General features: G+C 36.1%; 1 protein-coding gene across 1 annotated transcript; it reads right to left on the bottom strand.

Annotated features, from left to right (window-relative positions):
* Positions 1–2,378: 2,378 nt before the first annotated feature.
* LOC122056192 (protein G1-like3) lies at positions 2,379–3,752 on the bottom strand. The gene is made up of 2 exons (XM_042618030.1): positions 3,564–3,752; positions 2,379–3,245 (listed from the first exon to the last, which is right to left on the bottom strand). Exons 1-2 carry the CDS (start codon positions 3,571–3,573, stop codon positions 2,683–2,685), a joined length of 573 nt encoding a protein of 190 aa, XP_042473964.1. The 5' UTR covers positions 3,574–3,752; the 3' UTR covers positions 2,379–2,682.
* Positions 3,753–13,119: the final 9,367 nt, after the last annotated feature.

Below are 13,119 nucleotides of genomic sequence, written 5' to 3'. Positions count from 1 at the left end.
TCAGTGAATTAAAGTTATTTGGGGAAATCATGGAGTAAGTAACACCGTCGGAGTGGGAGTTAGCCGTCCCATCGGACTCCTCCAGTGAGCATGTAGCTAGTGTTTAATCACTGTTAAATTCTTAAAATGGCATTTTGCTAGGAAAATTAAGTTGTATTTTAAAAGAAAAAGATATTCAGTAGTTCTTGTATAAGTATATTATATTACCATTTTATTCATTAAAATTTTTTAAGAGGTCATCAAGGTAATTTAGTTAAAAGTACGTACCTTGATGACCTCTAATTTTAATGATTAAAATGGCATTATAATGTCATCCTTCGTAGTGCACCTAAGAGTAATTTGTTAATACGACCTTACTTGAACAAACAGGATCTCTTCATAGGCTCGTACAACCTAAGAGTTTGATAAATATCCTTCCTTTCTAATTTTATATTGAAAAGACATTGAAATATTTTAGACAAGACATCTTGATAGATCAATTTGTCATACTTTTGGGAATCAATTTGCTTTATTATTATTATAACCACTAGATTTAATGAAAATACTTTAAAAATTTTGGATGTGTTTGGGCACTTAGCTTGCACTAGTATTTTAGGAAATGCCAAAATTTGAAGGTACACCACTTGTAAATATAAAATTATGGTGTGGCCTTTGGTAATAATTACCAAACTTCAAATGTGTCATTTAGTAAAATGTCATTTTAAAAATCAAATTAGACCAGTAGGAAATTGATGCTCCATTGGGTTTTGTCTACTCTATCTTGAATCCAAATTTACTCCATAGGCACATTGTACTAACTTGATCGATTTAATTCTTAATTGTGGAGCTAAACATTAGAATGGATCGATCTTGTTGGCTTACATGAAACGATTGTCAATAATTGAGAAAGACTAAAATCGTTGATGAAGGTTAATCATCCTTTTGAATAGAGTTGCAATCAACTCACTTGTGTCTATAAAAAAATAAAGAATAGCATAATAATATAATCCTACACATTGTTTTTTTTTAAGATACAACACATGTTCTACATATGAACCCTAATGGGTTCTCGAAAAATTAAAAAAACAACTTTTCCTACTTCCAAAATTCACCACAAGACAATAAAAATTAAGAAAATATTTAACAACTAAATACAAAGAGCCTTCTCGTTTATTTGTTGCATGTCGACTCTTGTCTCAATATATTTAAGATTGACTATTATCCAAAACTGTCTAACATTATGAACAAAAGAAATATTTAAGATTAAGAATTCATTTATCCAAGACTTTAAATCCTCCTCTCCATGTGATCGAGCAATAATGATATATCGTACATTTTACAAGATCTATAGCCAAACTATTAGCTCAAAAAACACCTTCATAATCACAACTTCATAGGTATAATATGTAGTGACTACAACTGAATACTGGTGCCAATTAAAAATAATAATAAAAAAAAAATCATGTAATGACTATATCAATCAGCATAAAGCAAAAAAAAAAAAGCAAATGAAACTAAAAGTAGATTTTCTGTATATGAAAATTATAGCAACTTCGAAACACAAACTTCATGTAATATTATTTAAGATAGATAGATTCAAGCATTAAAGCAACCACTGTAAGCTTAGAAATCAACCTGAAAAAATTGCATAGTATATTAGTTCCTTGTATCGAAAAAATTGTGGTCTGTATATGTTACTGAGATAAGTATTCAGTACAAGTGTGGATCTAAACTTTTTTCCTTGCTTATTTCTAACAAAGGTTAGGTAGTAAATAGTTTTTAGTTTTCATATACCTGAAATGCTAACCAATGCTAATTTGTACTTCTATACCAGACAAAATACATACTTGAGAGATCATCTTGAAGGAATTAAGAGTATGGATGGATGATCCAATCCACTTTTGTGTTAAAGAAACAAGATTAATTACTAATAACCTGTTTATATGTATATATATATATATATAACCCTACTGTAACATTAGAAGTAAATGTATTTCCTAGTGATAATTGATCGAAGAGAAGCATAACAAGTACATTTTAATTGCATGCACTCTATTCCCACAATGATTGCATGCCAGCCAATCATGAATGCCAAGAAACAGCTATATCACACTCTCAAGTTGTCGGCCAGATTAATCTGAAAAACACAAAATATAATATCCTGATCAACTGATTCTTAAACCCTTTTCGTACCTTGTATTAATTAAAATTATTAAAAGAATACAACATAAGACCGGCCTCTGTGTGTGTATATATATATATATATATATATAACTGATGAATAAACACTGTATGAATATAAGAAATAGTCTTGGAACAAATCTAGCATGTCCATGCTGTGTATCAATGAGTTTGCCACGTGTACATGGAGCAAGAATCTAGATTTTATCTCTGAATCATCAGTCAAAATAACAATAGTGTCATGATCCAGCACACAACTTTTTTCTTTGAGGGTAAGCATTTAAAGATGAGACTCTCCATAAATAGTTTGCTTTCCCCTCAAGTTCAGTACTTTGTACTTGTGTTCCTCACTGTCTCAGTTCATTTCCACAAAATCTTGTAAATTTTTTATGATGCTTCTGGGAATTAAGCAGTAAATTAAACCCTAGATTTCATGAGATTGATAGCTGTTGTTCATGTGATGATAACATGCAAGGAGATAGATATTGTAGTAATGTATATGTACTGAAATTGGCGGTTTGTTCAGTCGGCGGGAGGTGGCGGAGGGGGAGGAGAGAGCGGCAGCGGCCTTTTGCGCTTCTTCTTCTCGTAGCTGATGCCGCGGGCCTTGGCCTGGAGATCGCGGACCTCGCGGAGGAAGAGGCGGATGGCGCGGGCGGCGAAGGGGTTGGACTCGGGGCGACCGCCGTTCTCCTCGAAGGCGGCGCGGAGGCGGCCGACGAGGGCGTCGAGGGAGCCCCAGGCCTGGCGGAGCGGGCAGGGGCAGGGGCCGGGCGGGCAGGGGAGGCCGAAGAAAGGGCATCCCGTCACGTGCACCTTTGTCTTACCGAACTGGTCCAAGTACCGCAGGAACTCCAGCACGTGCGCGCTGCTGCAATGCGCCACCGCCACCGGCGGCCGCTGGTTCGCCAGATACTGTCCGAACGTGATCCAGTCGCGCCGCTTCTGCGACTCGTACCGGCTTAAACTCGGAGCAGGAGCATCAACAGCAGCAGCAACAATCGACGTCGACGCCGGGGCGGCTAATTGGTGATAGTTGCCGCCGGCTATCTCTGGGTTCATTTGCACCAAATCCGCCAACATTACTATATATATACATATATAAAATTCACACTTGATTAATCATGTCACAATTAGCCTGCACATGCACATAAATACAAGAATTCAAGAAGCTAATTCTCTTCCTAAATTGTTTCCTCGAACAATTAATTTTAATTATACATCCTCACGAAAAAATTAAGTAGCCAGATCTATATATCGAAAGAACAAATTGAGATCTTTCTCAAAATTTTAATTATATACATATAGAGATCTTTAACTTACTGGATCTGTTGTTAATTACAAAGTAACACGAAAGATATTAACACATAGATCCGAGTAAAATTGCAGCTTAATTATTTTACCTGAATCCATGAAGAATTTGAAGGGATGGAAGAAGAGGAGGAGGTGGAATGATGCTTTCTTTTTCCTCTTCTGCTATCTGATCGGGAAGAACATATCTCAAAAGATGGGAAGCTGTGTGGACGTATTCTCTAATTTCTTGTGACAAAGAGGAGAGGAGAGGAGAGGAGAGGAGAGGTAGGAAGGAGAGAATAGTTTTAATTAGGGCAGACAACAGATTGACAGTAGAATGAAAGGTGATGTGACAGGGAGTGTTGCACTGTACTAAGCCTACGTGGCTACAGTGGGAAATGGTTCGTAATTAATAAAAATATTCAAAGGAGAAAGAAATTCTTTTAATGTCATCCTTCTACTTTACCTTCTTTTTTATGGTAATTTTGTACAATGAAATGATGATATGTATAGGTCTTCCCGGTTAGGGATCTTATATTTTTTTTTATTCACAAGAAAAATAAAAATAAGAAAAAACACACAAACATTATTTATTATTATTATTATTATTATTATTTTCCACTTAGCAAACTTTTAAATAGGTGCTAATTAAGTGCATGAATTACATGTACTTTGGCCTAAATAATCATAAAGGGGGGATGAACTTTTGTTTGTAGTCAAGATACATACATCGCCAATATTTAACCCCTCTTAGTTTACAATTTTAAGTTGCTTATCAAACTTTTAAATTATTCACGAGGAGCTATAATCTAGAGTTTTTTTCTTGATTCGTCAAATCTATTGTGAAATGATATCTTAGTTCAATATGCCTTAGACGTACGTATGTAAAATGATAGTAGACATATTATCACAATAAAATATTATTGAGTGTGGTTGTGTTTGACCCGAGTCATAAATAAATTTTAGCGATTAGCTTTTGATTACAATCTCAAAATGTAATAATTCAAGTTGCACTTTCATCGAACACATCTCAAGATAACAAGTCTGTTAGGACTAAATAAGCAATTAACTTTAGATTCCTTACCAGATCTGATCAACGTTATTTTCTCTCTTTTCTCATCAAACTTATCATTGTTTCAAGTTAAAACGTAAGATTATGCAATGCAATTGAATGCTTTTAGATGATCAACCATTGATTTTTTTTTTCTTTTTTTAATTAGTTTGTCATGCATTATACACATATGGTATTTGATTTCTCACATGTTTTTGTTGGTGATCAATTGAGGAGGTAGATCGTTATAGGTGCTATTCCAACCCAAATGAATAGGGAAGATCATTTATTTTTATCAGGCTCGTTATCATTTCCACTCACTTCTTCCTTTTAACTACATTTTTATTATGACAATCTTTTATTAGTAAGTCATGCTTGAATCATACTTGACAACCTCACTCTCTCTAATGTCAGGCAAATACGATAAATAAATAATAATAAAATAGTAAGTGTTAATTAAATAATAAATTTTACAGAATTTTCTAGAATTTTTTTAGGATTTAAATCGAGTTCATATGACATGTTTAAGGGGATAAATCTATTAGGTTTGAAGGAAGTCTGTTTGGAATATCACTTAAGTTGGGAATTGATTGGATTAATTAACCTAAGTTATCAATATAAAACACTAATTTTATTTCTCGTGCGCTACTCATTTCCTTATCTGTGCCCCTCTCCCTCTCGCATCGTAGCACCACCTTGATACGCCCAATGTTGTTGACCCTATCGCACCACCGATCAATCCATCGCCGCCCTACCTATGGCCACCAATTGGTCCACCACCGCCCTACCCGTGTCCACCTCCAGATCCAACCAACTGTGACACCACCCCCCTTCGCATAAGGCTAGCATAGTGACACCGCAGCCACCACTTCACTGTTGGAGTGTATACTAAAAGTCTAGCTTTTGTATAAACATTTATAAGAATCACATTGGTCAAGTGTCTACATTTATATATACCAAATGTAGATGTTCAATTAATTTATATCGTAGATAACATAGTGTGTGGTGTCATACACAGAAGATAGTGTTATCGGTTCTTTATAAATTAAACCAAGATAGAAAGGAACAAACCATTGGAAGGTCATAGTGTAATTAGGTATTAGTTTATCTTAACTATATAATTACACTAGTACACTTAAAGTGTATTGAGCAGGATCATTTAGAGGTCGTTTCTTTTATACTGACTTTATAAAGGAACAAAGACCTCAGTTATTATGGAAGTTTGTGCTCTTAATCCTAATATAATAACAAGCACATATATTTGATATTTGTTTCTTTAATTTATCAATGAGTGAGATTTAGTTCGATAAATCAATAAGTCCGAAAGTTGGGAAATGATATCACTTATAGTGTGTGTTGTTGATTATAGAAGGAAACTGTGTCCTAGTGATCTAAGTTGATAATGTCCCCAAGAGGAGCTCATAAGGATTGTCATGTTAAACCCTGCAGGTGGACTTAGTCCGACATGACGATAAGGTTGAGTGGTACTACTCTTGGACTAAGATATTAATTAAATGAGTTGTCAGTAACTCACTTAATTAGTGGACATTCGACATCTTAAACACAGGGAGACTAACACACTCATAATAAGAAGGAGCCCAAAAATGTAATTTGGGATTGGTGCGGTAGTTCAATAATAGTTCTTTAGTGGAATGAATTATTATTGATGGAATTAAGTTGTGTGTTCGGGGCGAACACGGGAAGCTTAATTTCATCGGGAGACCAAAATCAATTCCTCCTCTCGGTCCCTATCGTAACCTCTTGTATATAGAGATTTATACCCACCACATACCCACCTTCTTACCCAACCTATAGGAGTCGGCCAAGCTAAGCTTGAAGCTCAAGCTTAGGGCCGGCCAAGCCTAAAGGTTGAGCCTTAAGGTGGTCGACCAATAGCTTGGAGCCCAAGCTTAGGTGGCCGGCCACATCATATTAAAAAGGGATTTTTATTAAAATTATTTCTTATGTGGATATCATGGTTTTAAAAGAGAGTTTGAAATTTAAATCTTTCCTTTTATAGCTTTCTACAAAAGATTAAGAAAAGATTTAAAATCTTTCCTTATTTGTAGATTGAAAGGTATATTTTAATTTTGAGAAAACTTTCCATTTTTAACCATGTTCATGATTTAAAAGAAAGTTTAAAAATTATATATTCTCTTTTATAAGTTTCTGCAAAAGATTAAGAAAAGATTTGATATCTTTCTTTATTTGTAGATTGAAAGGAGATTTTAATTTTTAGAGATAACTTTCCTTTTTGAAAATCATTCACATGTTTAAAAGAAAGATTTTAATTTATAAAATTTCCTTTTTATAATCCACCATGAAGGGAAAAATTATTGGAGAATTTTTTTATAAAATTTCCAGAAACAAATTAGGAAATTTTAATTCTTGTGTGAATTAAAATTTCCTTGATTTGGAGATTGTAGGTGGCCGGCCATTGATATTAAGAAAAGAAAATTATTTTTAATTAAATAATTTTTTTTTTTCATGGTAAAGGAATTATGGAAGTTTTTATTAAAATTTCCTTATTTGTCAAGACCAAGGATTATAAAAGAGGGGGTAGAGGTGCCTTCATTGTGAAGGACTCTATTCTTTTCTTCCTCTCTTTTCTTCCTTGGTGTGGCCGGCCCTAGGGTCTCCTCTTCTCCTTCTTTTCTCTTCCTCCTTTGTGGCCGGCGACATCAACTTAAGAGAAGTCCATGGTGGCCGGTTCTAGCTAGGAGAAGAAGGAGAGAAAGAAGACTTCGTTTCTAGCATCCCTTGGACCTTGGTGGTGGTGCCCAGATCTTTACTTCTCATGGAGAATTAATGGTGGTCAAATCTAGCTTGGAGAAGAAGGAGCTTGGTGGTTCTCGTCTCGGAAGATCGTTGCCCACACAACGTCCGAGATAAGAAGAGGAATACGGTAGAAGATCAAGAGGTTATTTTTGCTTACAAATTAAGAAAGGTATAACTAGTAATTGTTTTCCGCATCATACTAATTTTCTTTGTATAGTTATTTATGGAAATACCAAACACAAGAGGCATATGATTCTATAGTTTTCGAAATAGTTTTTCTTTGAGTTTGTGTTTTCTTCTTTTTTGAATTTGTGATTCAATTGTTCTTTTTGGTTAACCTATAGTTATTTAAGGAAATAAATATTAGCTTTCCTTAAAAGGCTTTGCCTAGTTGGTGGTGGTTGCTCCTATATCCAAGAAGGCCATGTGCCTCGCCATGTAGTCCTGGAAGCCAATTTTGGAAATTAATATTTATGGAATTAATAACTTAGGTAAATTTGAATCAATAGTATTAAGTTCCGCTTGCGATTCAAATCTAAACCATTAAGAACAGATAAGTTTAATTTGGAATCAATGATGTTAAGTTCCGTCTGTGATTCCTAATTTAACTTCTAAAGAACACAATAGGTTATTTAAGGAAAGGTTCGACACTTGTACAAAAAATTTTTGTACAGTGGAACCGGTACGTTTTCCTCTGACTAACCAACAATTGGTATAAGAGCTAGGGTTTGCCTCTGTGTGTTTGATTTTCAAATTAGGTTATGCACATGTCATACATAATTTAGGCAGGATAATAGTAGGATGTGCTAACTTTGTGGTTGCAGGCTCCAACTATTATGGCTTATAGATGTTGTGTGTGATTGGACCCTTGGACATGTCAAGGGAATTATTTTGTGTGTGCATGATTGTATGTAACTAATACAGCAGGAGCTGTATTAGCCCTAGGATTTTTAGAATTTTATTTTCGATTTAGATTACATGTACATTCCCTCGTGGAATATAGGATCGATATATGTAAAATTCTATTTTTGTCGCGGATCGGATTCTTGCGAGGCGTGGTACTTTTGGAGCACCGGAGGCGCAGCGGATTAAGAAGCAAGATGGATGCGACGACTCGACCCGATGGCTGTGGCTAAGATGGTAGCAGCTAGGGTTGGAGCACACGGAAGACAGTTATAGAAAAGGCCATAATAGTTGAAAAAATAATTTCCATATTTATTGCTTTTATTTACTGTGATGTGTGTGTGCATGTAATGTATGCTAGCATAGGTTAAAATTCCTCACCATAAATAACTAAGTGGGAGAGGGATTAGTATATAAATCCCACGGTCTCCATTACTGGTTTGTAAGTGATGCAACAAGCTTGCGTGTTGGCTCTGAGTGCCTCCCTCCACAACGGATGGGTTTGTTTGCGGATCACTAGATCAAACTTACTTTATAGATGGTTATAGGAAATTATTTAGGATGTGTGTGATCTTCTCCAACTGAAGGGGCACAATTCTATTTAATGGACTAAGTATCAAGTAATGGTATACACTTAGACTTATTTAATAGTATCCTCCCCAACGGAGTCACTGCTATTACTTGTGTGACCAAAGGGAAACCAACTATTAATTTGTCATAAAACTAGGGTGACAAGATAATAAATTAATGGGTTAAAACCCCTCTTACAAATGATTGATTTTGTATACGTTCATACTAACGTGGCATACAAAATTAACGGTGTTTTCATAAACTTTTATCAACAACTTTTATCTCTAAAAATAAAGTTTAATTCCCAACACCCCTTTTAAACTTGATTTTGTGACTCCAAGCAAATATCATATTTTGATGAAGTCTTCAAATTTGAGTGACTTTGTAAAAATATCAGCAACTTGATCTTTAGTCTTCACATAGACGAGCTCCACATCTTTATTTTTACATGTTCATGAATAAAATGAAGGGAACATCAATATGATTACTTCTTTGATGATATACAGGATTCTTCCCCAATTCAATTGTCGATTTGTTATCCATGCAAATTTGAGTTGCTTCATTTTGTTCAAATTTTATCTCCTTTAGCAAGCTTATTAGCCATATAGCATGACTAACACATGAGGATGCTGCAATGTTCTCTGCTTCACAAGTGGAAAGATGAACAATAGGTTATTTTTTTGACATCCAAGAAAATGCCGTAACTCCAACGAAGAATGTAAAGCCGGAAGTGTTTCTCCGGTCATCACAGTCTCCACCCCAATCACTATCCGAATATCCAACAAGTTGAGAATTATTAGAGTGAGAATAAAATAGTCTGTGATTCAGAGTACCTCGGACATAATGAAGGATTCATTTGGCCGTCTTCCAATGAGTCTCTTTAGGCTCCTCCATGAACCTGCTTACAAGACCGACTCCATATAATATATCAGGTCGAATGCAAGTTAGGTACCTCAAGCTTCCCACCAAGCTTTTGAAACGTGTAGGATCAACCGTCTTTCCTTCGTCACTCTTGGATAGCTTTGTTTTGTAGTCTACCGGTGTTTTAATTGGATTACAATCATCCATTCTAAATCTCTTGAGGACCTCATTTGCATATTGTTCTTGAGTCATTAATATGTCATCAACTCCTTGTTTCACCTCCAAGCCGAGAAAGTAGGACATAAGTCCCATATCAGTCATATCAAATGCTTTTGTCATAGCTTCCTTAAAAAATTTTATCATTTGAGGTGAACTTCTTGTCAAAATTAGATCATCTACATATAATGATACCAATAAAATGTTATCATTATCTGCTCTTACATAAAGAGCATGCTCATAAGGGCATTGCATAAAGCCATTTTCTTTGAAGTATGCATCAATTCTTGAATTCCATGCTCTCGGTGCTTGCTTCAAGCCATAGAGAGCTTCCTTCAATTTCAATAGCTTTCTTTCTTGCCCCCTCTCGATATAGCCAGCCGGTTGTTCAATATAGATTTTTTCTTCTAAGTAGTCATTAAGAAATACCGATTTGACATCAAGCTGAAATATTTGCCACTTTAGTTGAGCGGATAAAGAGATTATCAACCTTATAGTCTCCATTTGGGCAATGGGAGCAAACATTTCTTCGTAGTCAATGTCGGCCTTTTGTTTGTAGCCTTTTGCCATAAGTCACACTTTGTACTTTTCTATTTCTCCTTGATCATTTTTCTTCACTTTAATAAACCCACTTCACACCAATGGGTTTGTGGCCATCGGGCAAAATAGTAAGATGCCAAGTTTCATTCTTCACAATTGCCTTCATCTCTTCATCCATGGTTTTCTTCCATTTTCTATCTTTAATAGCTTCTTTAAAGGATACAATCTCTTTATTAACATAATTACAAATGAGATTAAGTAGAGTTGTCACCTTATATAAATCTTGAAGACTCCTTGTCTTTTGTGGCGGAGGATTTTCTTCATCCGAGGATGATGAAGAAGTAGGTGACGGTGGTGGAGTTGATTCTTTCTCCTTCACTTGTTCTTCTTCTTGAATCATCACCATATTAGTGCTCCAATTTCAAGCACCATCTTCTTGAAATTCAACATCTCTACTTATGATAACCATTCCGTTCACTGGATTATAGAGTCTATAAGCCTTCGATCTTGTATCGTAGCAAATGAAAATGTAAGGTAAGCTTTTGTCATCAAACTTCGTTCTTCTTTAATTTGAAATGTGTGCATAGGCAATACACCCGAAAATCTTCAAATGAGACACACATGGTTTGTATCCGGTCCATGCTTCTTGAGGTGTAATTCGTTCTAGATTCAGCAAATACACAGCACAGTTTACAGCTTCGACCCAAAATTCTTTAGGCACTTCTTTTGTTTTTAGCATACTTCAAACCATGTCAAGAATAGTTCGGTTCTTCCTTTCAGCAACTCTATTTTGTTGAGGGGAGTAAGGTGCGGTTAAAGGCCTCCAAATGCCATGATTTTTGCAGAATTTTTCAAATTTTTTTAGGTGAATTCACTACCATGATCTGACCGCATTGCCTTGATAGTATAGCCGGATTGATTTTTTACCAATCATTTGAATTCCTTGAACTTCTTGAAAGCATCGTCTTTATTCATCAAAAGATATACCCAAGTTTTTCTATTGAAATCATCAATCAAAGTTAGAAAATATCGACGACCTCCAAAGGAGGTCGGAGTGATTGTCCCACATATGTTTGTATGAATGAGTTCAAGAGGCTTCTTAGCTCGGTTGTGCGATTCATTCTGGAAACTTGCTCTAGGGTGTTTGCCAAGAACACATCCTTCACAAATATCATCTTGAGCATTAGTATGAGGAAGACCATTCACCATTCCTTTGCTTGAGAGAAGCTTTAGAGCTCTGAAGTTCACATGTCCGTACCTCATATGTCATAGCCATGTACTATTCTTTATGCATGCACTTAAACATTTTGCAGTAACATGCTTAATATCAAGAGAAAACATCCTATTTTTAGACATAGGAATATGAGTAATAAGTTTACTTTATTTTCTTAAACGAAGACTACCATCTTTTAGTTGCATATTGAAACCTTTCTCAAGCAATTGTCCAAGACTAATAATATTTGTTTTCATGTCGGGCATATAATAAACATTGGTGATGTATGTGTGAGCTCCATCTTTAAGTTTGATGAGAATCTTACCAACACCTCTTACTTGGATTTTGGATGCATCTCCAAACGATACATACCCATTCACAATTTCATCCAACTCGGCAAACATATCTTTATGCCCGCACATATGATTGCTTGCCCCGGAGTCTAAGTGCCACAAATTCTTATTTATAGAATCTCCATCCTTTCTTGCTAGCAAAACTACATCATTGTCATTGCCTTCCTTTGATGTGTAATTAGCATTTCCTTGCACATTGTTAGAGCGGCATTCCGTTGCATAATGTCCAAATTTTTTGCAAGTATAACATCTTACATTTCTTTTGTCATACCTTTGGTCTCTACCTTGATTGTTGTCTTTACTTCTTCCTTGTCCTTGAGCAAAGCCCCTGTCACGACCTCCACCTCGGCCACGCCCACGGAAGTCACCACACCCACTGTCGTTTTCTTGCGAACCTTCGGTCTTTGACTCTTCTTCCTAGTCAATAATTGTGAGCTTGGTTTGTAGAGCCTGCTCCATAGCCTCTCTCCATCTTCTTTGCATTCTTACTTCATGAGCTTGTAAGGAGCTTAATAATTCTTGCACCTTCATTTCTTTCACATCTTTTGATTCTTCTATGGACACAACTACATAGGCATACCTGTTGGAGCAGGAAGCATCAGACGATTGAACCTTAGTTTTGATAATGGAAAAAGGGATTCAAAGTTAAGTTTAATTGTTATCTAATGTGCTTGAATGAGTTTGCAGGAAAGTCCTAACTGCTGTTAGGAAGGTGAAAAATCCTAAGGGGCGGTAACCTTAGGTCCTAGGGGGTGGAAAACCTTAGGCGGAGGAGAAATCCTAAGGAGGGTAACCTTAGGTCCTAGGGGGAGGTAACCCTAGGTGGAGAAAAACCCTAGGAGGTAGTAACCCTAGGTCCTAGGTGGTGGTAGCCCTAGGCAGAAAGTCCAGTCGGTCTGGTGGACAGAACTGGCATCAGGTATGATCTCCAGAGTGGAGTAGGTGAGGACGTGTTCCCCGGAAGAGGGAACAGTAGGCGTCAGTTTGACCTAGGGGTTCCGGTCGGAAATTCGAAGTCAGAACCGGACATTCCAGAGACTGTCAAACACTTCACTTAATGTATTTATATGTGCTAACTTTATTTTACAGGATATGTTTGGGTTTTGGGACTAACATGTCTTGTAGGTACAAAAGAACAAGGTTTTTCCTCGGATGAACAGTATCCAAGGCGCCTCCATGGA

The sequence above is a fragment of the Zingiber officinale genome, chromosome 1B (genome assembly GCF_018446385.1).
Source record: "Zingiber officinale cultivar Zhangliang chromosome 1B, Zo_v1.1, whole genome shotgun sequence".
Classification (NCBI taxonomy): Eukaryota; Viridiplantae; Streptophyta; class Magnoliopsida; order Zingiberales; family Zingiberaceae; genus Zingiber; species Zingiber officinale.
The sequence above is the reverse complement of the archived record's forward strand: the minus strand, read 5'-3'. Positions and strand labels throughout refer to the sequence as shown.